This window comes from Babylonia areolata, chromosome 4 (assembly GCF_041734735.1).
Source record: "Babylonia areolata isolate BAREFJ2019XMU chromosome 4, ASM4173473v1, whole genome shotgun sequence".
Taxonomy (NCBI): domain Eukaryota; kingdom Metazoa; phylum Mollusca; class Gastropoda; order Neogastropoda; family Buccinidae; genus Babylonia; species Babylonia areolata.
The window spans coordinates 16,011,863-16,039,362 of NC_134879.1; the positions used below are offsets into that span (position 1 = coordinate 16,011,863).

Below are 27,500 nucleotides of genomic sequence, written 5' to 3' on the forward strand. Positions count from 1 at the left end.
CACCCACGTGGTTTGTTTGGATCAAAACAGTCCCCCACGTGGTTTGTTTACTTCAAAACATTCTGCCACGTGGTTTGTTTGGATCAAAACATTCACCCACGTGGTTTGTTTGGATCAAAACAGTCCCCCACGTGGTCTGTTTACTTCAAAACATTCATCCACGTGGTTTGTTTGGATCAAAACATTCACCCACGTGGTTTGTTTGGATCAAAACATTCACCCACGTGGTTTGTTTGGATCAAAACAGTCCCCCACGTGGTTTGTTTACTTCAAAACATTCTGCCACGTGGTTTGTTTGGATCAAAACATTCACCCACGTGGTTTGTTTGGATCAGAACAGTCCCCCACGTGGTCTGTTTACTTCAAAACATTCATCCACGTGGTTTGTTTGGATCAAAACATTCACCCACGTGGTTTGTTTGGATCAAAACAGTCCCCAACGTGGTTTGTTTACTTCAAAACATTCACCCACGTGGTTTGTTTGGATCAAAACATTCACCCACGTGGTTTGTTTGGATCAGAACAGTCCCCCACGTGGTCTGTTTACTTCAAAACATTCATCCACGTGGTTTGTTTGGATCAAAACATTCATCCACGTGGTTTGTTTGGATCAAAACATTCATCCACGTGGTTTGTTTGGATCAGAACAGTCCCCCACGTGGTCTGTTTACTTCAAAACATTCTGCCACGTGGTTTGTTTGGATCAAAACATTCATCCACGTGGTTTGTTTGCATCTCCATTTTTCACTCACAACTACTACCACACTGAAGAAAACGAAAGAACCAATCGGCCTACACCATGACCAAGGAACAAAGAAAGGCGGTAACCAAAAAATATTAAAAAAGGAGTTTTTCGAGCACTGAAATGTCACATCTATCGACATGGAGAGATGTCAATGTGCTCGTCATTCCAAAGAAACGTTTCACCACTTCAGAGAAATCCAAAGGTTGGTCTCTGACTTTTGTGAGCCTTTGTACGTTTTTTCTTTTTTTTTAATCTTATTTTGTGTGTTTGTATCAGTTCGTGCGTGTGTGTGTGTGTGTGTGTGTGTGTGTGTGTGTGTGTGTGTGCGTGCGTGGGTGTTTGTGTTTGACAAGTTGTAAACCTGAAGATTGATGGATTTTCATCCAGGAGATTTCGGAAACAGGAAGATCGCACTAAGGGAATTAACCGCACAAATACAACACCTCCGGAAAACTTTGATCGCTTATCTCCCTCAAAAACGTTGCCATGAAAAATATCCGCGTTTGTGATCCTCTCTCTCTCCCTGTGTGAGTGTGTATGTGTGGGGGTCTGTTTTGATCCAAGCAAACCACTTGGCTGAATGTTTTCATCCAAACAAACCACGTGGGTGTCTGTTTTGATCCAAGCAAACCACTTGGCTGAATGTTTTCATCCAAACAAACCATGTGGCTTAATGTCTTCATCCAAACAAACCACGTGGGGGTCTGTTTTGATCCAAGCAAACCACGTGGCTGAATGTTTGGGTGTTTTTTTTTATCACAACAGATTTCTCTGTGTGAAATTCGGGCTGCTCTCCCCAGGGAGAGCGCGTCGCTACACTACAGCGCCACCATTTTTTTTTTTTCCCTGCGTGCAGTTTTATTTGTTTTTCCTATCGAAGTGGATTTTTCTACAGAATTTTGCCAGTAACAACCCTTCTGTTGCCATGGGTTCTTTTACGTGCGCTAAGTGCATGCTGCACGCGGGACCTCGGTTTATCGTCTCATCCGAATGACTAGCGTCCAGACCACAACTCAAGGTCTAGTGGAGGGGGAGAAAATATAGGCGGCTGAGCCTTGATTCGAACCAGCGCTCTCAGATTCTCTCGCTTCCTATATGGACGCGTTACCTCTGGGCCATCACTCCACATTCCCCCCCCCTCCCCCTGCCTGAATTAATTATACAAACGGAAAACATTGCATAACGCATCTTTAGTCAGAATAAAAGACTTACCCACCAACAGTTAACAACAACAATAACAACAAAACCCTCGAAAATTACTAAGGTAGCGTTTGGTTTACATTTCCCAGCTGACCACACTTGGCGTCACCCAGCATAGCACCCCACCCCACCCCTCCACCACCCCTACCATCAACAAATAAACCACAGGGTACACTTCCTACGTTATCAATCTCAGTCTCTCACGGAGGCGTCATTGTGTCGATTTCATCAGAGTGGATTTCTTCTACATGATTTTACCAGAGAACAACGATTTTGTGTTGCCATGGGTTCTTTTCCAGAACGCCAAGTGCGTGCTGCACACGGGACTTCTGTGTGTTTATCACCTTCACCTTCACCTATCCCGTAGTCTTGTGGACCGTTGGGGCGCCACAGGTGATCTGGCAACCAGCATCCTCCAATCCTCTCGGTTTTCTGACCTCCTGATTGTATCGCTCAACCTCAAGCCCGTCCATTCTGGGATGTTGTCCTCCCATCTCAGTCTTCCTCTGTCTGCCTCTCCTTCTCCCTCCTTGCACTGTGCCCTGCAGGAATGTCTTGGCAAGCCCTGATGATCTCATGACATGGCCATACCATTTGAGCTTGTGTCTCTTGACCAAGGTCAACAGGTCTTCGTAGGGCCCAATGACTTGTCTGATTCTGTTTCGAACTTCTTCGTTCGTGATATGATCTTTGTAGGAGATGTGTTTAGAGTCTCATCCAAATGACTAGACGCTCACGTTTGATTTTCCAGTCAAACTCGAGGAGAAATGGCAAGAGCGGGATTCAAACCCCGAACCTCACGGATACTGTATTGGCAGATAAGCGTCTCAACCATCCTGCTACGTTCCTCCTACAAGGATGAATATGGCGCGGACTGACTGCGCTATGAACACAATGCCATCTCGCATGCAGTGGTGAGGGAACAGAGACAACAACACCACCTAACAAAGCAGACACCCCCTTCCCACCACACACACACACACACACACACACACACACAAACACACACACACACACACACACACACACACACACACAGACGAAAGTGTGAGATCATGTCACCAGTTCCAACATGCTGACTTCATATCTATTCCACTGGTTGCACCACCTGAAATCAATTACCTCGCCCTTAAGCTTAGAGACTACACTGGTAATGAAACAGTGAACACATGGGAAATGCGTAGAGGTCGTATGCACGCACATATTCAATGCGTAGAGGTCGTTCAGATTACTAGTGGTTTTTTTCTCTTTTTTTTTAGGGGGGAGGGGGGGGGGGGGCAGGGGGGGGGGGGGTTGTCGTTGTTGTTGTTTTACTTCCTGCTTCACTGCGAAATTGAATGACTGTAATGACCAAGTGAGGGCCTTCAACACAAAAAGCAGCTTACCCCCAACCTTTCTCATTGATAAAGAACACACACATGGACCCATCTATGACTGTAATGACCAAGTGAGGGCCTTCAACACAAAAAGCATCTTACCCCCAACCTTTCTCATTGATAAAGAACACACACATGGACCCATCTATGACTGTAATGACCAAGTGAGGGCCTTCAACACAAAAAGCAGCTTACTCCCAACCTTTCTCATTGATAAAGAACACACACATGGACCCATCTATGACTGTAATGACCAAGTGAGGGCCTTCAACACAAAAAGCAGCTTACCCCCAACCTTTCTCATTGATAAAGAACACACACATAGTCCCATCTATGACTGTAATGACCAAGTGAGGGCCTTCAACACAAAAGCAGCTTACCCCCAACCTTTCTCACTGATAAAGAACACACACATAGACCCATCTATGACTGTAATGACCAAGTGAGGGCCTTCAACACAAAAGCAGCTTACCCCCAACCTTTCTCATTGATAAAGAACACACACATAGACCCATCTATGACTGTAATGACCAAGTGAGGGCCTTCAACACAAAAGCAGCTTACCCCCAACCTTTCTCATTGATAAAGAACACACACATAGACCCATCTATCACGTGACTACTCAAACCTTAGACCATAAAAACGAAATACTCTGGTCACTGTAACATCTAAACGACTTACTAAAACTTACTGACAATTAAAAGAAGACCTCAGTGTAGGTGCTAGCATATCTGCTTTGTATCTCCTCCTGATTACAAATATATATATATATATATATATATATGTGTGTCTCTGTGTGTGTGTGTGTGTGTGTGTGTGTGTGTGTGTGTGTGTGAATTAGATATTAAATAAAAACTACTGGAAAACTGAAATGGCTTACTGAAGATTAACATAAAAAAAAGCCACCGGTGTCAGAAAATATTAGCGGAAGCAGGGCAGATAGGTCTCACTCCACTGTTGACCGTCTCACCAACTGGGCACCCAAGAACGGTAGGCGCAGGACAAGAGTTCTTTCTGTTAGATCGCCTCTGGACTCTACAGGAATGGGTTACCGGACTCATCAGCGAAAGGCGGAGCTACAGTAATAATAATAATAATAATAATAATAATAATAATGTACATTTATATAGCGCCCTTTCTCACTAAGAGCTCAGGGCGCTTTACATGAAAGAAAAATATTACAAGTAACATAACACATTCATAACCACTCTTTCTCAAAAAAACCCTCCCCCGACTTACACACTCTCCCTTTCCCACTCTACATACAGCCAAAGTGAGCTGACATGGGTGGTGTTGGAGAAAAGGAAGCTTCCACATTATCATTTTCCTTCAAGTCATACATTTCGGTGTTAAGGTTTATCACTGATAGAAACGATGTGTAGGCCTTTTTTTTTTTCGCCAGTAATATGGAGAGCCAAAATTAATTTTTAAAAACTTAACAAACCAGAGTAATTCTTAATGATGTGTAGGACCTGTCATTATTTCTTTGTACAAGTTCGTGAAAAAAAAACACTTTTAAAACTTACGTGAACCCTGCAAGAATATCATATATAACACAAAGATACCCAAATCGATATAAAGCAACAATTTTTATTTAAAAAAAGAAGAAAAAAGAAGAAGAAAACTTAATGTAAAACAAAATATTTGACAAAAATGAAAAAAGAACAAGAAAACACCCACATTTTAAAAAAAACAAACATCATGAAAACAAAAGAAGATTCCCACTCCATCCAGACACCATCTTCTCAAGGCACAGCAGCAAGCTCTGTTGTTCATTCAGGCACCAATTTTCTGCAGTGGAGTGGTCACGTGTCATCGAGCTGAATGTTGTTCATGTTGATCTTGGTGAGACTGGTGTCAAACTTCATGTTCTTCATCAAACAGCTGTGCCACACGCCCATCATTCGCATGCGCGGCATCAGGAAGAACAAGCGGTCCATGCGGTACTTGGGGCTCATCTTGCGAACACCTGCAAGGCACAGGTGTGATTCATTTCTGTGAGATGCTGTAAACGGGAGGGTAACAATGGAGACAGCTAGAGAGAGAGAGAGACAGAGACAGAGAGAGAGAGAGAGAGAGAGAGAGAGAGAGTGTGTGTGTGTGTGTGTGTGTGTGTGTGTGTGTGTGTGTGTGTGTGTGTGTGCGTGCTGATGTATGGTGGAGTGATGGCCTAGAGGTAACGCATCCGCCTAGGAAGCGATAGAATCTGAGCCCGCTAGTTCGAATCACGGCTCACCCGCCGATACTCCCCCCCACCCCCCACTCCACTAGACCTTGAGTGGTGGTCTGGACGCTAGTCATTCGGATGAGACGATAACCCAAGGTCCCGTGTGCAGCATGCACTTAGCGCACTTAAAAGAACCCACGGCAACAAAAGGGTTGTTCCTGGCAAAATTCTGTAGAAAAATCCACTTCGATTGGGAAAACAAATAAAACTGCATGCAGGAATTTTTTTTTTTAATGGGTGGCGCTGTAGTGTAGCGACGCGCTCTCCCTGGGGAGAGCAGCCCGAATTTCACACAGAGAAATCTGTTGTGATCAAAAGAAATACAAATGCAAAATACAAATACAAATGGTAAAGGGTCAGGCAAGTATGCTTACTGGGTGAAGAATTAGAAGAATTAATGCATATTCTGAGCTAACATGTACAGCTTTCAAGCGATGTGCTGAACTGCAGTGCATTTGTTTGTTGTGTCAACGACCCCATGATTTTTTGACCCCATAATTTTTTGGGTCTTTAATAAATAAATAAATAAATATATATATATATATATATATATATATATATATATATATATATATATACAGGCAGTTACACAGTTATGCATGTCACACACACATACACACACACACACACACACACACACACACACACACACACACACACACATATATATATATATATATATGGAAATATCGGGGATATACACAATGTACTTTTTAAATTGTATACCAGATGCAGTTACATTCTGATGCACGTGAGGGCACCTGTTTTTGATATGCAGATTTTCTTACATTGTACATTTTCGAAGGCAAGTGTTCCAACACTGTGATACATATATCAGGGTATAATGGGAGCAGACAGGTGTACTTGCATTGATATTCGTGAGAGGTAGATACAGTTACGCGTTACATCTTCAGGTATATTAGGGGGTAAGTATTGTAGGGAACGCTAGAGGGTGGTAGGCGAAGAGGGAGGCAAGCCAAATGCTGGATGGACAACATCAAGGAATGGACCAATATGGATAGCGCTACGCTGATACGACAGGCAGAAGATAGAACCGGATGGCGTCGTCTGACTACGGAATCGTCCCTCATGTCTCCTCTACGCCCATCCCGGGCAGGAGAATGAATGGAATGGAATGGAATTGTACATGGATTCGGTTTCAGTGCAACGTAGATGCAGTGACAATGTAGAGAATGTTAGGGAGTACTGGGGTAAGCATTTTACTTAGATCTGATGTCAGGAAAAGGTCAATGTTGTAGCTGGGTGCAGTGAGTCAAGAGCGCTGGATTATCGCCCGAATTCCCTGAGATCGATCCCCGTCCAAACCTGGCGGGTTAAAGGTGGGGATTTTACCCATCTCCCAGGTCAAAATATGTGCAGACCTGCCAGTGCCTGAACCCCATTCATGTGTATATGCACGCAGAAGATCAAATACGCTGGTCAAAAATCCTGTAATCCATGTATGCGTTCGGTGGCTTTGGAAAATAGAATATGCCCAGCATGCACATCCCTGAATACGGAGTATGGCTGCCTACATGGCGGGGTAAATAAACAAAACGGTTGCACGCGTAAAATGTTACACATCTGTGTGAGAATGTGCGTAACTGAAGCATGAATGAATAACACAGGAAACTAATGATAAGCGCCCAATGGCAGCTGCCGATCGATTCAACCCAGAGAGGCTGCCTGTTGTGCGAATGACTCCGTGTTTGTAAAGCGCTTGGAGCTTGGTCTCTGACCGAGGATAGGCGCAATATAAGTAGCATCATCATCATATTGGGTTAAGCACTGAACTTGGACTGTAAGCCAATAAAAGGTAGATTTAGTTTCACTGTTGTGCATTTTAGGGTATATTGGCGGTTGGGGGCATTAAGTCATGTAATTGAGTGAAAGATAGATATAATGTAGTTGCACAATATTGCATGTTAGGCTATATTGGGGGTAAGTACTGTACTTTGGATTGTGTCAGTAAAGGATAGGCGTCGTTACTATGTCGTGCGCGTTAGGATACATTGGGGTAAACACTGTACTTTGGACTGCGTCAGTAAAGGATAGGCGTCGTTACTATGTCGTGCGCATTAGGATACATTGAGGTAAACACTGTACTTTGGATTGCGTCAGTAAAGGATAGGCGTCGTTACTATGTCGTGCGCGTTAGGATACATTGAGGTAAACACTGTACTTTGGATTGCGTCAGTAAAGGATAGGCGTCGTTACTATGTCGTGCGCGTTAGGATACATTGAGGTAAGTACTGTACTTTGGATTGTGTCAGTAAAGGATAGGCGTCGTTACTATGTCGTGCGCGTTAGGATACATTGAGGTAAACACTGTACTTTGGACTGCGTCAGTAAAGGATAGGCGTCGTTACTATGTCGTGCGCGTTAGGATACATTGAGGTAAACACTGTACTTTGGACTGCGTCAGTAAAGGATAGGCGTCGTTACTATGTCATGCGCGTTAGGATACATTGGGGTAAACACTGTACTTGGATTATATGTCAGTAAAGGGTAGGCTAGTTATACACTATTGCATGTTGTGTGCATAAGCACTGTATTACAGTACATGATAGGTGTGGTTACACTGTAGTATATGTTGGGATATATTGTAGGTAAGCATCGTACTACGATTGTACGTCAGCTAAAGGTAGATATTTTTTATCAGAATCACACTTTAGTACATGTTCGAATTGCATGTCAGTGAAAGGTAGATGTAGTTACACTGTGATGCATGTTAGGGTAAACTGGGGTATGCACTGTACTACGATTGTATGTCAGTAAAAAGGAAATAAGTATAGATACACTGTAGTGCATGTTAAGGTAAATTGGAAGTACAAGCACTGTTCTTGGATTGCATGCCAGTACCTCAAAAGCGTACCTCAAAGGTAGTTGAGATGTAGTAAAACTGTAGTGCGTGTTAGGGTATATCGATGGTAAGCACTATACTTGGAATATTGTATGTTTGGAAAGGTAAGTGTAACAACACAATAGTGCACGTTAGACTGTATGTTTGGGGGAAAAACAACTTTCCTTCCTTTTTTATACATTCTGTGCACGTGAAGGAAAGGCAGGTGTTGTTACACTGTGATGTATGTAAAAGCTACACTTTGGGCAAGCAGGTGAGTACTTACAGGCGATGTAAGACTTCAGAGTCATCAAGAGGTCAAGCATTGCTTTTTCCAGTGCCTCACTGTCAGCAAAGTCACCCGTTTCTGCACGTGCACACACACACACACAGACACACACACACATGTTCTGAAATGCATCACATAAACACTTCACTACCAAACAAATCACATTACAGCCTATTTGCATGAAAACGAAAACCACTTTAGGTATACAGAAAAATATACTTTTTTTTAATTTCCCGGGCATAATTATGACTCAATTTTTCTTTAAACAAAAGATAATTTTCTAACGTGACTCAAATCAAAGTTATCAAGCAATTCAAGTCTCTTAAAATGAAACATTTCCAGATTCTTAATTTAGTGCTGGCTAATCGCAAACTATGTCAGTCTGCCTAACCCACACATTCAGGACGTCCATCCATCTACCAGTCACTATGTCTGTCTGTCTAACCCACACATTGAGGACGTCCACCCATCTACCAGTCACTATGTCTGTCTGTCTAACCCACACATTCAGGACGTCCACCCATCTACCAGTCACTATGTCAGTCTGTCTAACCCACACATTCAGGACGTCCATCCATCTACTAGTCACTATGTATGTCTGTCTAACCCACATTCAGGACGTCCACCCATCTACCAGTCACTATGCCAGTCTGTCTAACCCACACACTGAGGACGTCCACCCATCTACCAGTCACTATGCAGTCTGTCTAACCCACATTCAGGACGTCCACCCATCTACCAGTCACTATGCCAGTCTGTCTAACCCACACACTGAGGACGTCCACCCATCTACCAGTCACTATGCCAGTCTGTCTAACCCACACACTGAGGACGTCCATCCATCTACCAGTCACTATGCCAGTCTGTCTAACCCACACATTAAGGACGTCCATCCATCTACCAGTCACTATGTATGTCTGTCTAACCCACGCATTCAGGACGTCCACCCATCTACCAGTCACTATGTCCGTCTTGTCTAACCCACACATTGAGGACGTCCACCCATCTACCAGTCACTATGTCAGTCTGTCTAACCCACACATTCAGGACGTCCATTCATCTACCAGTCACTATGTCTGTCTGTCTAACCCACACATTGAGGACGTCCGTCCATCTACCAGTCACTATGTCTGTCTTGTCTAACCCACACACTCAGGACGTCCGTCCATCTACCAGTCACTATGTCTGTCTGTCTAACCCACACATTGAGGACGTCAACCCATCTACCAGTCACTATGTCCGTCTGTCTAACCCACACATTGAGGACGTCCATCCATCTACCAGTCACTATGTCAGTCTGTCTAACCCACACATTCAGGACGTCCACCCATCTACCAGTCACTATGTCTGTCTGTCTAACCCACACATTGAGGACGTCAACCCATCTACCAGTCACTATGTCCGTCTGTCTAACCCACACATTGAGGACGTCAACCCATCTACCAGTCACTATGTCAGTCTGTCTAACCCACACATTGAGGACGTCAACCCATCTACCAGTCACTATGTCTGTCCTGTCTAACCCACACATTGAGCACATCCATCTATCTACCAGTCACTATTTCAGTCTGTCTAACCCACACATTCAGGACGTCCACCCATCTACCAGTCACTATGTCTGTCTGTCTAACCCACACATTCAGGACGTCCACCCATCTACCAGTCACTATGTCAGTCTGTCTAACCCACACATTCAGGACGTCCATCCATCTACCAGTCACTATGTCTGTCCGTCTAACCCACACATTCAGGACGTCCATCCATCTACCAGTCACTATGTCTGTCTGTCTAACCCACACATTCAGGACGTCCACCCATCTACCAGTCACTATGTCTGTCTGTCTAACCCACACATTAAGAACGTCCACCCATCTACCAGTCACTATGTCCGTCTTGTCTAACCCACACTTTGAGGACGTCCACCCATCTACCAGTCACTATGTCTGTCTGTCTAACCCACACATTCAGGACGTCCATCCATCTACCAGTCACTATGTCTGTCTTGTCTAACCCACACACTCAGGACGTCCATCCATCTACCAGTCACTATGTCTGTCTGTCTAACCCACACATTCAGAACGTCCACCCATCTACCAGTCACTATGTCAGTCTGTCTAACCCACACATTCAGGACGTCCATCCATCTACCAGTCACTATGTCTGTCTGTCTAACCCACACATTGAGGACGTCCACCCATCTACCAGTCACTATGTCTGTCTGTCTAACCCACACATTGAGGACGTCCATCCATCTACCAGTCACTATGTCAGTCTGTCTAACCCACACATTCAGGACAAGCACTCACCCAGACAGAGGACGTTCAAGCCAAAGAGGAGGGCTACTTCGCTGAGGTCCAGCTGCTGGGCAAAGATCTTCCTGCCCACCCCCACCAGCCTCTGCCTGAAGATGGCCATGGGGTTGTCCCGATCCAGCCTCCAGTTGAAGAAATGCTTGAAGTCCTTCTTCTCCGCGTCAAAGAAGACCGTGGAAGCCGACAGCAGGCCCAAGGGAAAGATGACATCTCGCCTCACCAGCGTGTGTTTGTCGTTGGGATGAACGACTTCCATCCCTGTACAACAATGTTGCCCCAGAGTTAAGTCACGAAATTGTGGCCTGAATTACCAGTGGAAGGTGCATGTGTGCAGATTGTTGGGTTTGTTTTTGTTTTTGTTTTGGTGTGTGTGTGTGTGTGTGTGTGTGTGTGTGTGTGTGTGTGTGTGTGTGTGTGTGTGTGTGTTTGATATATGTGTGTGTGCACTGTATCTGACGTGTTATTGTTTAAAAGCGGTATTTTAATGTATTAATATCATCATCATCATCAGTAGTAGTAGTAGTAGAAGTAATAGTAGAAGTAGTTGCTAGCAGCAGTAGCAGCAGCAGCAGCAGCAGTGGTAGTAATGTGCCAAACCAATGGAGTTCACTAGCACTCACCAGGGACCTTGTAGGAGCATTTGATACAGCACTGGGTGCCTCTGACGATGCGGCGCTGAACGGCGTTCCAGTAAGTCTTCACTCGTTCGTCCTGGGGCCATTCCGAGCCTCCCTTTTGGTACAATGTTCAAGATTACAGGTTTCTTTTCGCCGCTTGTGAGGTATGGAGAATTACAAATTCATAAACAAAAGAGCCAAACAAACATGAAAAACAAACAGTAACTGAACTGTGTTAACAACATTCGTGTATCAAAGACAACGTAAACAATTCAAAATGTATGCAAACGTTCGAAGTATAACAAAATATTCTATATATATAACTACCTGGGAAGCTTGCTGTTGTTGTTGTTGTTGGCATGTGTTTCTTTCTCAATGAACAAAATAACACCACGAGCTTTAAACTGATGGATACAAACTGACTTTCTGCAAAATGGGCATTATTCTCCATCTAAAAACCAAGGCGAAAGAACTTGAGCAAATCATAGTTATTTTGCTATTCTGATAGTTTATCAACGTGTCATTCATTTTGGTTTTTACTTTGCTTCCAAACACATTCTCAAAGGAGTATCGTAATCAAGGTAAGTGTTGTTGTTTTTTTATGCCAGATGTTGTTGATGATTTTCTTTTCGATTGTTCTGAATATTCCTGAATATACAGTATTCTGTTTTCCTTCAGAGAAAACGATAGTTTAAACTCAACAGCGGATGCTGAAATTCTGCTGTAAAAGGAATAATATACAGAGATAGATTGCAACAACAGGCGTTGGAAGAGACAATCAAGAAACAGTACGTTCCAAATGGGGTGAGCATGACAACTTTAAATAAGAAAATTGGCAATGATTAAAAAGAAACTATGTAGTTTCTGGATACACACTCACACACACACACACACACACACACACACACACACACACACACATATATATATATATATAGAGAGAGAGAGAGAGAGAGAGAGAGAGAGAGAGAGAGAGAGAGATTCAAACAGACAGAGAGAAGAAGAGAGAGAAAGATTCAGAGACAAAGCGAAACAAAGAGAGACAGAGACAGAGAAGCTGACAAACGGACGACAGATTCAGACAGACGGACAGATAGACATAGAGAGAGAGAGAGAAAGACAGAGACAGAGAGAACGTACGAACGAACGAATGTTAATGCCATCAAGATGTTTTCAGCCCGTTCAGCAATGCGACACGACAAACATCAGTAAGCGCGATGCACACGACGTCACAGACATGGAAAGCATGAGAGAGACTGACAGACAGACAGACAGAGACAGAAACAGAGAGACAGAGATAGACAGAGAGAGAGACAGAAACTGACAGACAGTCATAGACAAAGAGAGAGAGAGGGGGAGAGAGAGGGGGGAGACAGAGTGAGACACAGAGAAACAGAAACTGACAGTCATAGACAAAGAGAGAGAGGGGGGGAGACAGAGAGAGACACAGAGAGAAACAGAAACTGACAGACAGTCATAGACAAACAGAGAGAGAGGGAGAGAGAGGGGGAGACAGAGAGAGACACAGAGAGAAACAGAAACTGACAGAAGACAGAGAGAACACAGAACATTGAAATGTTTAATGTCATTAGCTGAAAAGCTTTGGTGACATAGTAGGTACTAATCAGAACAAAATGGTGCAAAACAGATAAAATGGAACAGAAAGAAAAAAAAACAGAACTGAAACAACATAAACTAATAAGAGATCTGCGACAATTTGGCACTTTGTCATTAGCTTAAAAGTACATGTGACAGGGGGGTAATTTGCCTTTTTTTTCAGTCGTTCGTCCCCAAGGTTTGGACAGTACACAGAAAACAACGTACAGATAAATGATATAATAAATATTTACGCATGTAACATCGACACACGTCATATCAATACAAACACATACTAAAGTACATAAATATCCTGAAATAATTATTTATGTCTCAACATCAAAACCCATCATATCAATACGAACACATCAAATAATTACAATGTCGAGATTGACCATCTAAATGTAGCCCTTCCTTTTTATCTCTGCTTTTTTCCTCAAATAACCCATACTAATTTTTAAATGATTGATAAGTATTTGGACCGATGATGAACATTTTCCGTATATTTATTGCCTCAGATACATATTTTGCAAGTGAAAATATCATATCTTCATTTTCTGTCATCAGTTTGCCGAACAAATCTTTTCTCTGTGTGGGAGCTGTATTGAAAATGGTACAGTTCATATCTTTTGCAGTCAAACATAAAATAATTTTCATTTTTGGGGCAAGAAGATGTTGCAACGTCTGAATCGAACCATCTTCTGTTGGCATTCAGTCCAAGTGCTCTCAATATGAGCTTCGCAAAGCAGATTTTATGCCATTTATTTGTTATAATCTTATTATACTTCTCTGTTTGAAATACTGATTTAAATGAATAGAACCATTTATACCTATCATTGCTCTCTATTTCTCCGTGCAAGTTTTGTTTGTAACATGCTATAAGTCTCACTTTAAATTCCGATACAAAGCCGCTCTCGTGCCCTACTCCTTGGTACATCCAAACAAGACCGAATCCATGTTCTGTTAGTGTTTTCTTGATGTGGAATACCCAGTTCTGTTTGCCCTTTTCCTCTTGCAGCAGCAGCATCTCGTATGCTTGTCTACACAATCGTGATGTTGGCAGTCTTGTTAGTTTGAGCCAATATTTTATGCATTTTACAATTGATCTAATGTGCAATGGGTACCTGTCGGTTTCGCCATACATTATAGTGTTTGATGAGTGTCATGGGACACCAAGAAAGCGCTTCATTGCAAATGTATGTACCTTTTCCATTTGGTTATTAAACATGAGTCCCCATATTTCCGCTCCATAGTTCAAGGCTGGTTCAATTTGAGTGTCGAAAAGTTTCAAAAAAAGCTGTGCGTCAGTCGAACGCAGTCTCCTGAGTAATTTTATAATTTGGATTACACCTGTTTTCCCTTTTCTGTTTGCTTCATCCTACGCAGACGTCAAACTCATTTTTGTTGTGAATAACATTCCTAAATATTATATGTATTGGTTACTTTTATTTCCCTGTCACCATAGCACCATTTTTCATGATGACCTCCCTTGTGGAAAAACTATAATATTGATCTTATCGAGATTTACTGTAAATCGAGAGAGAGAGAGAGACAAACAGACAGACAGACAAACAGAGAGCAGCAGCACTCACCGTTTCAGCGGACTCATACTTGGAATTGTCCGAGGCCTCCACGAGGTCCGTGTAGTTCTGAAGCATGGCGGCCAGAATCCTCCGACACCTGTCAGGCATCTCCCCGCCCACGGGCACCGGGCCGCACCTGGACGTCAGGGTCTGCCAGTAGTCCGTCATCTGCTTGGGGCTGAAGAGGTACTCCCTCTGCATCAGCTCCTCCAACATGCTGACCTCGCTGGGCGGCCCGCCAGAGGAGGAAGGGGTGTTCCACGGGTTCTTCTCGTTCACCTCGGCGGCTTCCATCATGGTGTTGACCGACACGAAGACCTGGTTCACCCTGAACATGTCGTCCTTGTTGAGGTAAGGCTCGTACACGCCTCCCCTGTTCCTCCAGTCCATGACGTGGGTCTGGCCTGGAGAACCGTCTGGCGGAGGTGGTTCAACGGCTGGAGGATAGGATGGAGGTGGTGGTGGTGGTGGTGGTGGTGGTTGCTGTTGTTGCTGCTGCTGCTGCTGCTGCTGTTCTTGTTGTTGTTGTCGGCTGACGGACAGTAGCGGGTACTGCAAGCCGAGTTGTCCTTCTCCTCCTTCGTGGGCTGAGTGGCCGGAGCCTTGGAGCTGTGAGAACTGTGGCCATATCACCTGGTTCTGCTTCCCATGGACAGTGTGAGGGTGGTGGTGGTGGTGGTGGTGGGTTGCAAGACCTGCAGTCTGGTGACGCCCTCCTGACAGTTGCTGAGCTGGTCCTGACGGTGGGAGGAGCGTGGTGGAGGTGGAGGAGGGTTGCGCCACATCAGTCTGTGTTGAAGCCATTCCCACGGAGGGATTGGGGGGACCGCCTGGGAGAGATCTCCAGTGGCCTGCGAGGTTCTGCGTGGATACGTCGTGTGGGTAATCATCAGTTGAATCGCCCTGACTTCTGACGCCCTCCTCCCAGTAACTGGGTGTTCCGGTCAAAAATGGACCCGAATTCTTCACGCTCCCAGTTACTCTATACGCGTTGTTGAATACAGGGTTGTCTCCTTGACCGCTTTGCCCACACGATCCAAAAGCGTGATTAAATACGTCATCATCTCGTCTGGGGATTTTCACCGCTCGGCTCGAGTCTCCATCACTTTCGCAAAGAATGCCTGGGTCTACAGCCACTGATGCAGACACCCTTTGGGTTTGGGATTGCGGGACAGGAATGCTGACACTGAGATCCTGAGTTCTTCGGCTGTGGTTGACCCCAATGTTGCCCTCCTGGTCATGCCAGGCGGTGAGGGATCTCTGAGCAGATGACTGTGTTGCTGTATGGCTGCTGGAGTCAACTGGCCAGGCGTCAGCATACTGTCGTGTGCAGGTAACGCCAGTAATGCTGGATGCTGCTGTGGATGGCGCAGTACGGACCTCGGGTCCCGTCACCTCCTTCCCCAACAGCCCTGAAGGACTCCTCGCACACACAGAGAACGAAGAGGCCCAAGACTGGCACTCTGGCTGTGACAATGACGACAACCTACCGTGTCCGGAGTGTGAGGGGTTAGTAGTAGAAGGCTGGAGGGGGTGCTCTGAAACCATCACGGCAGAGGACGTCGTGGTGAAGCAGGTAACCGGGAAGGGAAACAACGCTGTGTCGTTCCTTGCATCATTCACCACAGACCCCGCGTCGCTGGGGCAGTCATGAGGAGGAGGAGGAGGAGGAGGAGGACGTGGTTCCAGAGGCTGCCCCACCACTGAGGACGAAGGCACGGCTGAGAAGCGCGAGGCGGACTGGCTGGGAAGCTCGCACGTGGTGAAGGAAGCCGATGGGATGGATGCCTCGACAGCTGCGGCATCACTGGCTGCTGCCTTGTTCCTTTCCCACAACTCGTCTGCAGAGGGCGTCCAGCTCACCAGGTGCTCCTCCCCTGTCGAGGATGATGACGCCAGGGCGTGGTTCTGCCATGGTGGGAACGTCTTGGAGTCGTTGTGCTGTTGTGGATCTTCACTTTGGACCTGGGATGGTGCCTTCTCTCCTGAGTCGGAACTGGTGGTGGTGGTGGCGGCGGCATTCGTCACAGCAGCGGATGTGATAGTGGCAGGAATTTCCACCTCTTCTGCGCTCGTTTTTGCAGTGTACGTTTTGCGCGGCCGGCCCATCTTGACAGCTGCAGAAGACACACGAAATTTTGATGAACCTGATGGTGATGACCCTCTCGGTAACGTGACGTAAACATGTGTTTCGACGCTGGCAGGAGTATGCACTGTGGACCGTGTGGTTAACGCTGAGTGCACGAGAGTGTGCATGTGTGTGTGTGCGTGTGTGCACGGGTTCTCCTAAGGCCAATGTCATCGTTTGACTAAAAATAATAATTAAAAAAAATAATTCGGAGCTACAAAATAATAAGAATAATTAATAATTATTATCACTATTATCATCATGACACACAAAGACCAAGGATAAAAGACATACACAACAGAGATCACGGTATGGGGAGAGGGGGGGGGGGACGGAGGGTCGGGGGAACTGGCGCGTGGCTGGTGGGGGTGGCGGGAAGGGGCGGGGAGAGAGAGGGTGGGGGTGGGGGGTTCGTAAGGAAAAGAGAATGGAGGTGGGTTACCTACCGTCTCTGGACATTCCGGTTGCTATACACTTTTGGTAGCGGCAGTAGCGACAGTTGTTCCGGTTCCGGGGGTTGAGGACGCAGCTTCTGGAGCCCCGACACACGTAGCTCTCATGTTCGTTCAGGCCTCGTCGAAAGAATTTCTGTACATCAATGTGTGTGATAGAAAATGAGTAAGTAGGTAAATGAGTATGTTTATTCTTATGCTTATTAGTCTGTGTGGTGGGGGAGGAGGTGGTGTGTGTGTGGGGGGGGGCGAAGAGTGGCGTCATGTGTTGTGGTGGTGGTGGTGGTGGTGGTGGTGGTGTGTGTGTGTGTGTGTGTGTGTGTGTGTTTGCGCGCGCGCGCGCGCGTGCGTGCGTGTTCCTGTATGTATATGTGTGTGTATGTCTGTCTGTCTAAAAAATTTTTTTTTAAATGGGAGTAAACAAGTTCCTCGTCTCTGTTAAAAAAAATAACTGTGTAATCCAAAAATGCCTGATGGGAGCCAAGGAGTGAGGTTGGACAGCCAAACATTATGGATGGCAATACAGTCTGGTGACTAGTGGTGCCCAGGGGAACCTGGCTCTTCCCGAGGAGAACCTGTCTCAAAATTTCATCATAGTAAATACACGAGAGAGAGAGAGAGAGAGAGAGAGAGAGAGAGACAGACAGACAGACAGACAGACAGACAGACAGAAAGACAGACAGAGAGAAGATATAGATAGATATAGAGAGAGAGACAGACAGGCAGAGAGACAGAAAGACAGTTTCAGTTTCAGTTTCAGTAGCTCAAGGAGGCGTCACTGCGTTCGGACAAATCCATATACGCTACACCACATCTGCCAAGCAGATGCCTGACCAGCAGCGTAACCCAACGCGCTTAGTCAGGCCTTGAGGAAAAAAAAAGGTGAATAAATGATAGATAAGCTTACACAAATAAATAAATAAATAATAAATAATAACTAACTAAATAAATAAATAATAAATAATAACTATAATTAGATGTGGTACAGGCAAGTATCTTAGCATTGAAATGTTATTTAACATTTTCCTTATTAATTTTCAGCTATTTTACCATCAAAGACTGAAAGTAGAAGTCTATATATACCTGTTGCTACAACAATTCCAAGGTATCTAAAACGGCCTGGGACTCAACAAAAATTCGTGTCACCTGGGTAGTGTGTCTGATACTTGTTTTTGTCTGTAATCCATGCTGCATGAGTTTTGTGAATATTAACTTTCATGCAAGATGTTAACAGAAAGACACAGAGAGAGAAGGCAAGACAAATGGTTTATTGTACATCGGCCTCAGGCCATTATTCAAACACATGGGAAGGGTGGGTGTTGGGGGGCAGGGTCTGATGCGGTCAGGGGTCGGGGAGGGGGGGGGGGGGGGGGGAAGGGGGCGGGGGTCGGAGGGAGAGAGAGACAGAGACAGAGAGACAGAGACAGAGAGAGAGAGAAGACTGACCTTACAACCTTCACACGTGATGACGCCGAAGTGCACGCCATTGGCCAAGTCCCCACACACCCGACACAAATCCTGCCCTTCTGCCGCCTGCACCACTTCCGGCTTTTCTGCAGGTACACACACACACACACACACACACACACACAGAGACACACACACACACACACACACACACACACACACACACACACACACTCGTTTTTCACTATGAGAAATTAATAATAAAAAAGAGGGGGGGGCGGGGAACAGATGAAGCAAAATGATGGAAGAGACTGGAGGTGAGAAACAACAACAATTGACTAAGTTCGACTGCATGATACAATGCTTGTAAAAAATAAAATAAAATAAAATAAATCTCCTCTTTCTCCATGTTTTGTTGGGGGTTGTTTGTTTGTTTGTTTTTGTTTTTGTTTTTGTTTTGTTGTTGGTTTTTTTGTGTTTTTTTGTTATTGTTGTTGCTTTTGTTTTTTGTTGTTGTTTTTTTTGTTTGTTTTTTTTCTCCCACCCCACCCCACCCCGTCTCTCGCTCTGTGACACACACACACACACACACACACACACACACACACACGCACGCACGCACGCACGCACGCACACACACAGACAAATTATTTATACAATAATAATAATAATAATAACAATAACAATAACATCCTAACGCGATATGCTGCTTGCCTTTTCGCATCATGCCTACAGCCACACAGCGCCGGAACCGACAGAACTGACACCGGTTACGTAACTGCCTGCTGATGTCACAGCGGCCTTGACACTGCTTGACGATCGTCGGCTCCCCGTCTTTCGTACAACGAATGAAGAAACTCTGAAAAACAAGACAACAACGATTGAAACAACTCTGAAAACAGCGACAACAACAACAACAACAACGAATAAATTCTGAAAAATATTTAATTGAAAAACAACAATAACAACGAATTGGGGAAAGAAAAAAAAAAGGAAAGAAAATTAGCAACAATAACAACAAATGAAAAAAAATCTCTGAAAAACAATGGATGGGGAAAAAAAGAACTTTGAAAACAAAAACAATAATAATAATAATAATAATGGATACTTATATAGCACACTATCCAGAAATCTGCTCTAGGTGCTTTACAAAAACGCTTTGTTAACATAAAACATTACATCTATGTTACATACACACACCAAATATGACTACACACACACACACACACACACACACACACACTGCGTACATACATTTTAACAATACATGTGTATCTAACAGCTACCCTAACACATACGCACACATAGGCAGGCACAAACTTACATAAACACACGCGCACACAATACACATTCATACACATGCATGTAGTTATGTACATATACATATGTACACATACATAGTCAAGCACAGCTAACGCAAAGGAAGTGGACCTGCCACAATTGAACTTACTGCTGAGGGAAAAGGTGAGTTTTGAGACGAGATTTAAAAGCGAATAGAAAAAAAACAAACTTTGAAAAACAACAATAACAACGACTAAAGAAACCTTTGAAAAACAACAAAAACAACAACAACGAATGGAAAAAAAGCATGAATAACAAGAAAAAGAAACTCTGAAAAACTATAACAACTACAGCCATTGAAAATACTTTGAAAACCAGCAACAAATACGAATGGAAAAAAAAAAAAAAAAAAACAATGGGGAAAACTATGAAAAAAGGACAACACCAACGAATGAAAAAATCTCTGAAAACAAAGATTTTCACATGTGATCATCTCTCTCTCTCTCTCTCTCTCTCTCTCTCTCTCTCTAAAAGAAGACATCTTTCTCATAAGATCTCGAAGTACTCGTAACGTTTATGTGGAAACGTTACATTCAGAGAGTCGTCACCATCTTTTAAAAAAGAAAAAATCTCTCCATTGAAAATGGCGAGCGCACAATAATTTCATCTAAAGTAATCGTATTAAGCCCACATGTTAAAACAAGAATGAAATGGTATTGATATCAAGGGAAACTATTGCGTACACACCAGGGAATGCCTCAACCCCTCATCCACCTACCCCCCCAGCCCCCCCTCCCAGACCACAGACTCCCACCTCCTTCCCTTAGAAAAAAACAAACAAACATATACACACCTTGGTAAAGACTACTGAGGTCAGGTATATCAATGAACAACAATTCAACAAGACAGGCAAAGGCTCGCAATGCAACACAGGCAACAGTAAATGAACACCACACACAAATGGAAAGGATAAAATGGGATTTCAAATAGACATCACACACACGAAGACCACGAATAAAAAAAAAAAATTAATAAAAAATCGCATAAAAAAAATGACGAAAGCTTGGAAGTATCAGTATCAGTATCAGTAGCTCAAGGAGGCGTCACTGCGTTCGGTCAAATCCATATACGCTACACCACATATGCCAAGCAGATGCCTGACCAGCAGCGTAACCCAACGCGCTTAGTCAGAGGCCTTGAGAGACAGGGCTTGAGTCAGGACTTGGGAGTTATTGATTGGTCACCAGTCACGCTAGGCACGAAATGACGGTACTGCAGCTGGATCGCACACTGGAACCGTTCTTCTGAGGTGTTGCCCTCTTATGGGTGGAGCCTAATCCGCGCGCTTCCATTTATTCATTTTATGTATTTAGCGATTTATTTTTAACATCATGGATGTTCAAGTGCGCAGATTTTTTTTCTTGACCTCTTCCTTCATGTATAGAATAGAACAGAATAGAATATGTTTTTATTACCAAGTGTACTGGGGTCACAAGGAATATTGGGGGTGGGGGGTAGTACATAACAAGACACGAACATAAGTCGAAAATCATACACAAACACAGATACAGTAGAAATCAGGATACATACAAGTGCGTATCAATATAAAAACTTGTGCATACTCTCTCTCTCACACACACACACACACACACACACACACGCACGCGCGCAGAAGCTGCATATTGCATGTGGATGGGGCTGATGACTAGATCTTCAGGTAGATGGCTGTTGATTGCACAATTCTATTTATCATACTGGATTTGTTCGAGAGACAGGGCATTCACTGCTTTGGGGGAAAAAGCTATTGGCGAAGCGATTGGTTTTCGTCCTTGTACTTCTGTACCGTCGACCGGGGGGGAGCATCTCGAAAATCCAAAAAGCTGGATGTGATTCGTCCTGGCTGATTGATTTTGCTTTTTTGAGAAGCCGCTTATATGTCTTCTAGAGAAGGTAGATCAGCCCCGGTAATCTTGGCAGTTTTTACGATTCTGTTCAGGGCTACAACTTCTGCCTTGGAAATGTTTCCGTACCAAACAGTAACAGCGAAGGTTAGCACACTTTCAATGACTGCTCTTCGATAGAAATTAACCATGATTTCTGTTTTAGTTCCGAACTTTTTGAGGCGCCGAAGAAAGTACAGGCGCTGTTGTGCTTTCTTAACAATTTTTTCCGTATTTTTCTCCCATTTCAAATCGTTGGAAATGATCAGTCCGAGAAATTTAAAGTCGCTAATGATCTCTACTTGCTTATCTTTAATGATAATTGGCAAGGGGTCAGATCTGGTCTTCCTGAAATCTAAAATTAATTCTATGTATTTGCATGCTCTTCATACGGTGGCAGTAGATTAGCCAGGACAGGTTGGAAACATAAGGTCAAGGCTAAAATAATAATCCTTACAAATAAAGTTCTAAGTTCTGAGCTCTCTCTCTCTCTCTCTCTGTATCTTTCTCTCTCCCTTTTACTTCCACCCCACCCTCGCTCTCTCCCATACACAAACACACTAATTCCCGCCATCCCTACTGTGTAACCACCTGCTCCCCTCCCTCCAACTCCCGCACACACACACACACACACACACACACACAGACACTTGTTGTATCGAGTCCGTGCTCACAGTTTCATTTATGTGCTGGTATGGAAGTTTGGGAGTGAGGAGTAAGCGTGTTTTGAACGATGTCATGAGTGTATGCTGTAAAATTGTGGGAGTGAAACAAGCTAGTATGCAAGAGCTGTATGAAAGTCGAGTGGTTAAAAAAAGCAGGCAAATAGCAACTGACGACACTCATATTTTAGCAAAGTATTATGAGCTATTGCCATCAGGACGACGCTACAGAACTTTTAAGTTGAAATCCAGAGCTCTGAAGACTTTTATTCCACGTTCAATCCACCTTTTAAATTCTTGAGAACTCTGTGTGTGTGTGTGTGTGTGTGTGTGTGTGTGTGTGTGTGTGTGTGTGTGTGTGTGTGTTTACTGAGCTTAAAAACATGACAACTGGTTATTATGAATGTACAATATATAGGATGAATAATGTGCAATATGCAAGATGAATGTACAATGGAAAATTTCTAATGCTAACGTCCATATTCTAAATATATTTCTGTTAATAATTACGATGTAATAATTAATTGCAATGTTTTAAAAGGGAATATGTGAAATGCTTTCAAACCGCGTGTGTGAGGTGGGTGTGGGGTGGGTGTGTGCGGGTGTGTGCTGATTATCTGGTTGTGGTTTTCCGCAATTTATCCTTATTCTTATCTTATCTGTCTTTTATAATGAATGTGCAATATAATAGGCTATGCTTATAATTACATTCAAAATAATGTTTCTTAATTCTTTCTGTTTTTACATTACGAATACCTGTAATTACCTGTGCGTAGATGTATGTATGAAACGGTGTATGTGATAATTTTTACATTTGTGTCTTCGTAATATTCGTAAAAGCTTAAAAGCTGTTGTTGACTTTTACAGTTATTGGTGTTTACTTGTCTATGTTGTGATAATGCACCTGACCAAATTTCTCCAGTTGGAGATAATAAAGTTATTCTTATCCTCTCTCTCTCTCTCTCTCTCTCTCTCTCTCTCTCTCACACACACACACACACACACACACACACACACACACGGCCGCACACACGCGTTTACACACACACGCGCGCGCGCGCACACACACACACACACACACACACACACACACACACACACACGACTCTCTCCATGCCTTCCTCCCACAGTCCTCCTTCCCCTCCCCTCCCCTCCCCTCCCCTCCCCATTATACCCCCCTCCCACTTGTTCACGCCAACACAACCACTGTTTGTCCATAGAGGTGGGTGTGACCACCTGCTCAATTCCCACAGCACCTGCTCATTACGTAAAACTTTGACAAGGGGGGTCAGACCGGCAGGTACACAACGTTCCACCTGCCCCTGGAAGCTTTACCTGTCTCAGCAAAACGGCACATTGCCGCCGCGTCTCGTTAGAAACACAGCCCTGCGAAACCATTACTTTTTTCTTTTTTTTAATCTTAAAAAAAATAAAAATAAATCTTTTTAAAAATTTTATTTAATATTTTTATTTTTATTTTTTACTTTATTTTATTTTTATTCTTCTTTTTATTTTTTTTTTTTTTTATTTTTTTCTCAAGGCCTGACTAAGCGCGTTGGGTTACGCTGCTGGTCAAAGCATCTGCTTGGCAGATGTGGTGTAGCGTATATGGATTTGACCGAACGCAGTGACGCCTCCTTGAGCTAATGATACTGATACTGATACTGTGTTTGATCTTGAATCAAGGTCAAGTTCTGACTAAGAGAGAAAAAAAAAAATCGTCGGATATCACAACACGTACAATAATCATTATGTCCACAGTTTCCACACATATAATGTAATATGAAAAAAAAATCACTTCTGTTTCCGGAATTATTGAATATCTGGGGGGAGGAGTCGTTTGAGAGAGAGAAAAAAAAACCGACAAAAAAGGTCGACCATTTTGCTGATAGGCAAAATGAATGTGGCGAAGAGAATATTAAACATGGTGTAAGTACATTTTCACATACACAGTGAATTCACTGACAGTCAGTTGTCTAGTTCTACTCCTGGCCTGCTGATTAAAGACTGGCCTTCAAAATATGCAGTTGTGCCTTACTGATTTTAAACCCTGTGACAAGGAGGCACAGCGACCACAATCATCATTATAATAAGTGTTATTCTTTATTGGAAAAGGACACGGTTAGCATACAGGTAAAACATGGGGTCCGAGAGAATTTGGTTCCAGAGATGGAGTTCCCATGAAGCAACACAGCTTCATCTTTTTGAACAGCTGCAGAATAAACACTAATGAAAAGTGCGTTTGGTAGTGGAAGGAACAGAAAGAACAAAAACACAAACCACTTCTGCCACAACGAACCCCGGCAATCCTAAACCGATATACACAACACCAAGTGATATGATCTGTAATAATATATATATATATATGAAGGAGAATGCATTTATGAATGCCTACAGATGAAAATACAGTGCATACTATAAATATTCATCATTTGAATAACTTACCACGTGGATTATATTTATGAATGCTTACATATGGAAAGACAGTGCAAACTATAAATAATCTATTCATCATTTGGCTAACTTACCACGCGAAATATATCTATGAATACCCACGTATGAGAAATACAATATATAGAGATATCCATCATTTGAATCACTTGCCTCAGGGGATGTCAGTTCACTACCAATGCCGAGATATCTCCGGAGTCCACAGGGAATGAAACTGTAGAAATATCTGACATACAATTGGCTCTCCCCGTCAGTGAGAATTCAGATGAGCCCTATTCAGCAACTGATGTCAATGAACTTTCTTTTCTTTCCCTTATTTTGATTTTTAAATGTCTTTTTCTTCATTTCCGATTTCGTCCTTGCAAAATAATTCTCAGTGAGATAACGGAAGGGTTGTTTAGCTGTACCTGTGCTTGTTTTCCTTCACACACACACACACACACACACACACACACACACACACACACACGCACACACACACACACACGCACACACCACCACCACCACCACCAGAAAAAATAACTTTTTTGTTGTTGTTTTTTTTTACCTTACAGGGAAGACAGACAGCAGCTCCAAAAAAGTTCCCATCCGCCTTGTCCGAACACACGCTACACGCGCCGCTCTGTCGCGCTTTCTTGCTGGTGTCCTCCTCCTCCTCCCCCCCTTTGGTTCCCCCCTCCCCCCTGTCTCTGCAGCAAGGTGGCACCACGGCTTCTTCACACGACGCCCGGGCAGCCACGACAGGAAAAACGCTGGAATCCATGGCCACCGCCTCGAGCGGCTGAGCGTGTAAGGAAGTCCCTGACCCTGACGAAGGATGACTGTCGGTGAGTACCCCCGCCATGATGGCGGGCACGGGGTCATGGGGGTCAGGAGGATCGGAAAGATCCCATAACGGATCCTGTTCGACGACGACGCGTTTAGACTCTTCGAACGGAGGAGGCGGGAAAGTTGCGGGTGTCGTCTGCGACGTCTCACCGGTCTGTATGTATTGTTTGACTGGGACCATTGCTGGGAGAGTGCTTTTCTCCTGTCCTTGTTCCTCTGTGAGTTGTCTGCTCTTCTTCACCTTGGAGCTTCCAGTAACGTATATTTAGCGGAGTTATCAGGCTGGAGTTAATTAATGACCGTTTTGTCGTTAGTAAAACGGAAAGAAATCGATGTGTCTTCACATAAACGTTACAAACACACCATCAATTTCGATTCAAGACCGTCTGCTTATTCACGAACCTGAAACGGGCGACTGATGACTTCTTGGCAGCTGAGAATTACAGTTATATTATTTTCCCATTGTCTGCTACAAATGGTCAAAAATGATGTTGATTTTCAGTCTAGTCGTTTATGCGTGGCTTTCGAACAGACACATTTGGAGGAATTACGACTGCTGATGTGTCCTGTGAAACTAACTGGAAGAGATCGTATCGTGGCAAGGAATACAAGCTGCTTTTTTTTCTTTTTTTTTTTTTTCTTTAATCACCAAACCACAGCTGAATGATTAAAACAAGAAAATGAACAGTCAAAATATGTGAATAATTGAAAGTCACGATAGCTGAATTGAAAGGTAAAAAAAAAAAAAAAAAGAATAAAAAGTCAAAAGCGAGTGAATAAACAGTCAAAAGAATGAAACAGGGGCAAACTGAGGTCCAGGAGGGTTTCGGCTCAGTGTTGATTGGTGCCGTGGAAATCGGTGGACCCTGCGTTCCATTCCCGATCTGGACGTCTTCTTGTCATCGTCCTCTGAAACACCGGACACCACACACACACACACACACACACACACACACACACACACAACACACACAAACACACACACAAACACACACACACACACACACACACACACACACACACACACACGTATTAAGTAGAATATTGTATGATAATAATTATAATTGTTGTTATCATTAGTAGTAGTAGAAGTGGTAGTAATCTTGTTCACCTGTGCACTTTTTACGCGTTTGTATTTGTATTTTTGTATTTTGTATTTCTTTTTATCACAAGAAGATTTCTCTGTGTGAAATTCGGGCTGCTCTCCCCAGGGAGAGCGCGTCGCTATACTACAGCGCCCCCCCCTTTTTTTTTTTTTTTTTTCCTGCGTGCAGTTTTATTTGTTTTTCCTATCCAAGTGGATTTTTCTACAGAATTTTGCCAGGAACAAACCTTTTGTTGCCGTGGGTTCTTTTACGTCCGCTAAGTGCGTGCTGCACACGGGACCTCGGTTTATCGTCTCATCCGAATGACTAGCGTCCAGACCACCACTCAAGGTCTAGTGGAGCGGGAGAAAATATCGGCGGCTGAGCCGTGATTCGAACCAGCGCGCTCAGATTCTCTCGCTTCCTAGGCGGACGCGTTACCTCCAGGCCATCACTCCACTAGGTAGGTCACATTCATC

The 27,500-nt window shown here is 43.8% G+C and overlaps 1 protein-coding gene across 1 annotated transcript in view; it reads right to left on the reverse strand.

Annotated features, from left to right (window-relative positions):
• Positions 1-3,260: 3,260 nt before the first annotated feature.
• LOC143280896 (uncharacterized) overlaps positions 3,261-27,500 on the reverse strand; it is a 27,383-nt gene continuing 3,143 nt past the window's right edge. The window contains exons 2-10 of the mRNA XM_076585653.1: positions 25,656-26,845; positions 19,489-19,633; positions 18,814-18,920; positions 17,362-17,503; positions 14,797-16,904; positions 11,612-11,723; positions 10,986-11,249; positions 8,677-8,757; positions 3,261-5,290 (exon numbers count right to left, since the gene is read on the reverse strand). Of these exons, the coding sequence (XP_076441768.1) occupies positions 5,127-5,290; positions 8,677-8,757; positions 10,986-11,249; positions 11,612-11,723; positions 14,797-16,904; positions 17,362-17,503; positions 18,814-18,920; positions 19,489-19,633; positions 25,656-26,117 (3,585 nt within the window). The 5' untranslated portion in view covers positions 26,118-26,845 and the 3' untranslated portion in view covers positions 3,261-5,126. The remainder of the gene's footprint in view (positions 5,291-8,676; positions 8,758-10,985; positions 11,250-11,611; positions 11,724-14,796; positions 16,905-17,361; positions 17,504-18,813; positions 18,921-19,488; positions 19,634-25,655; positions 26,846-27,500) is intronic.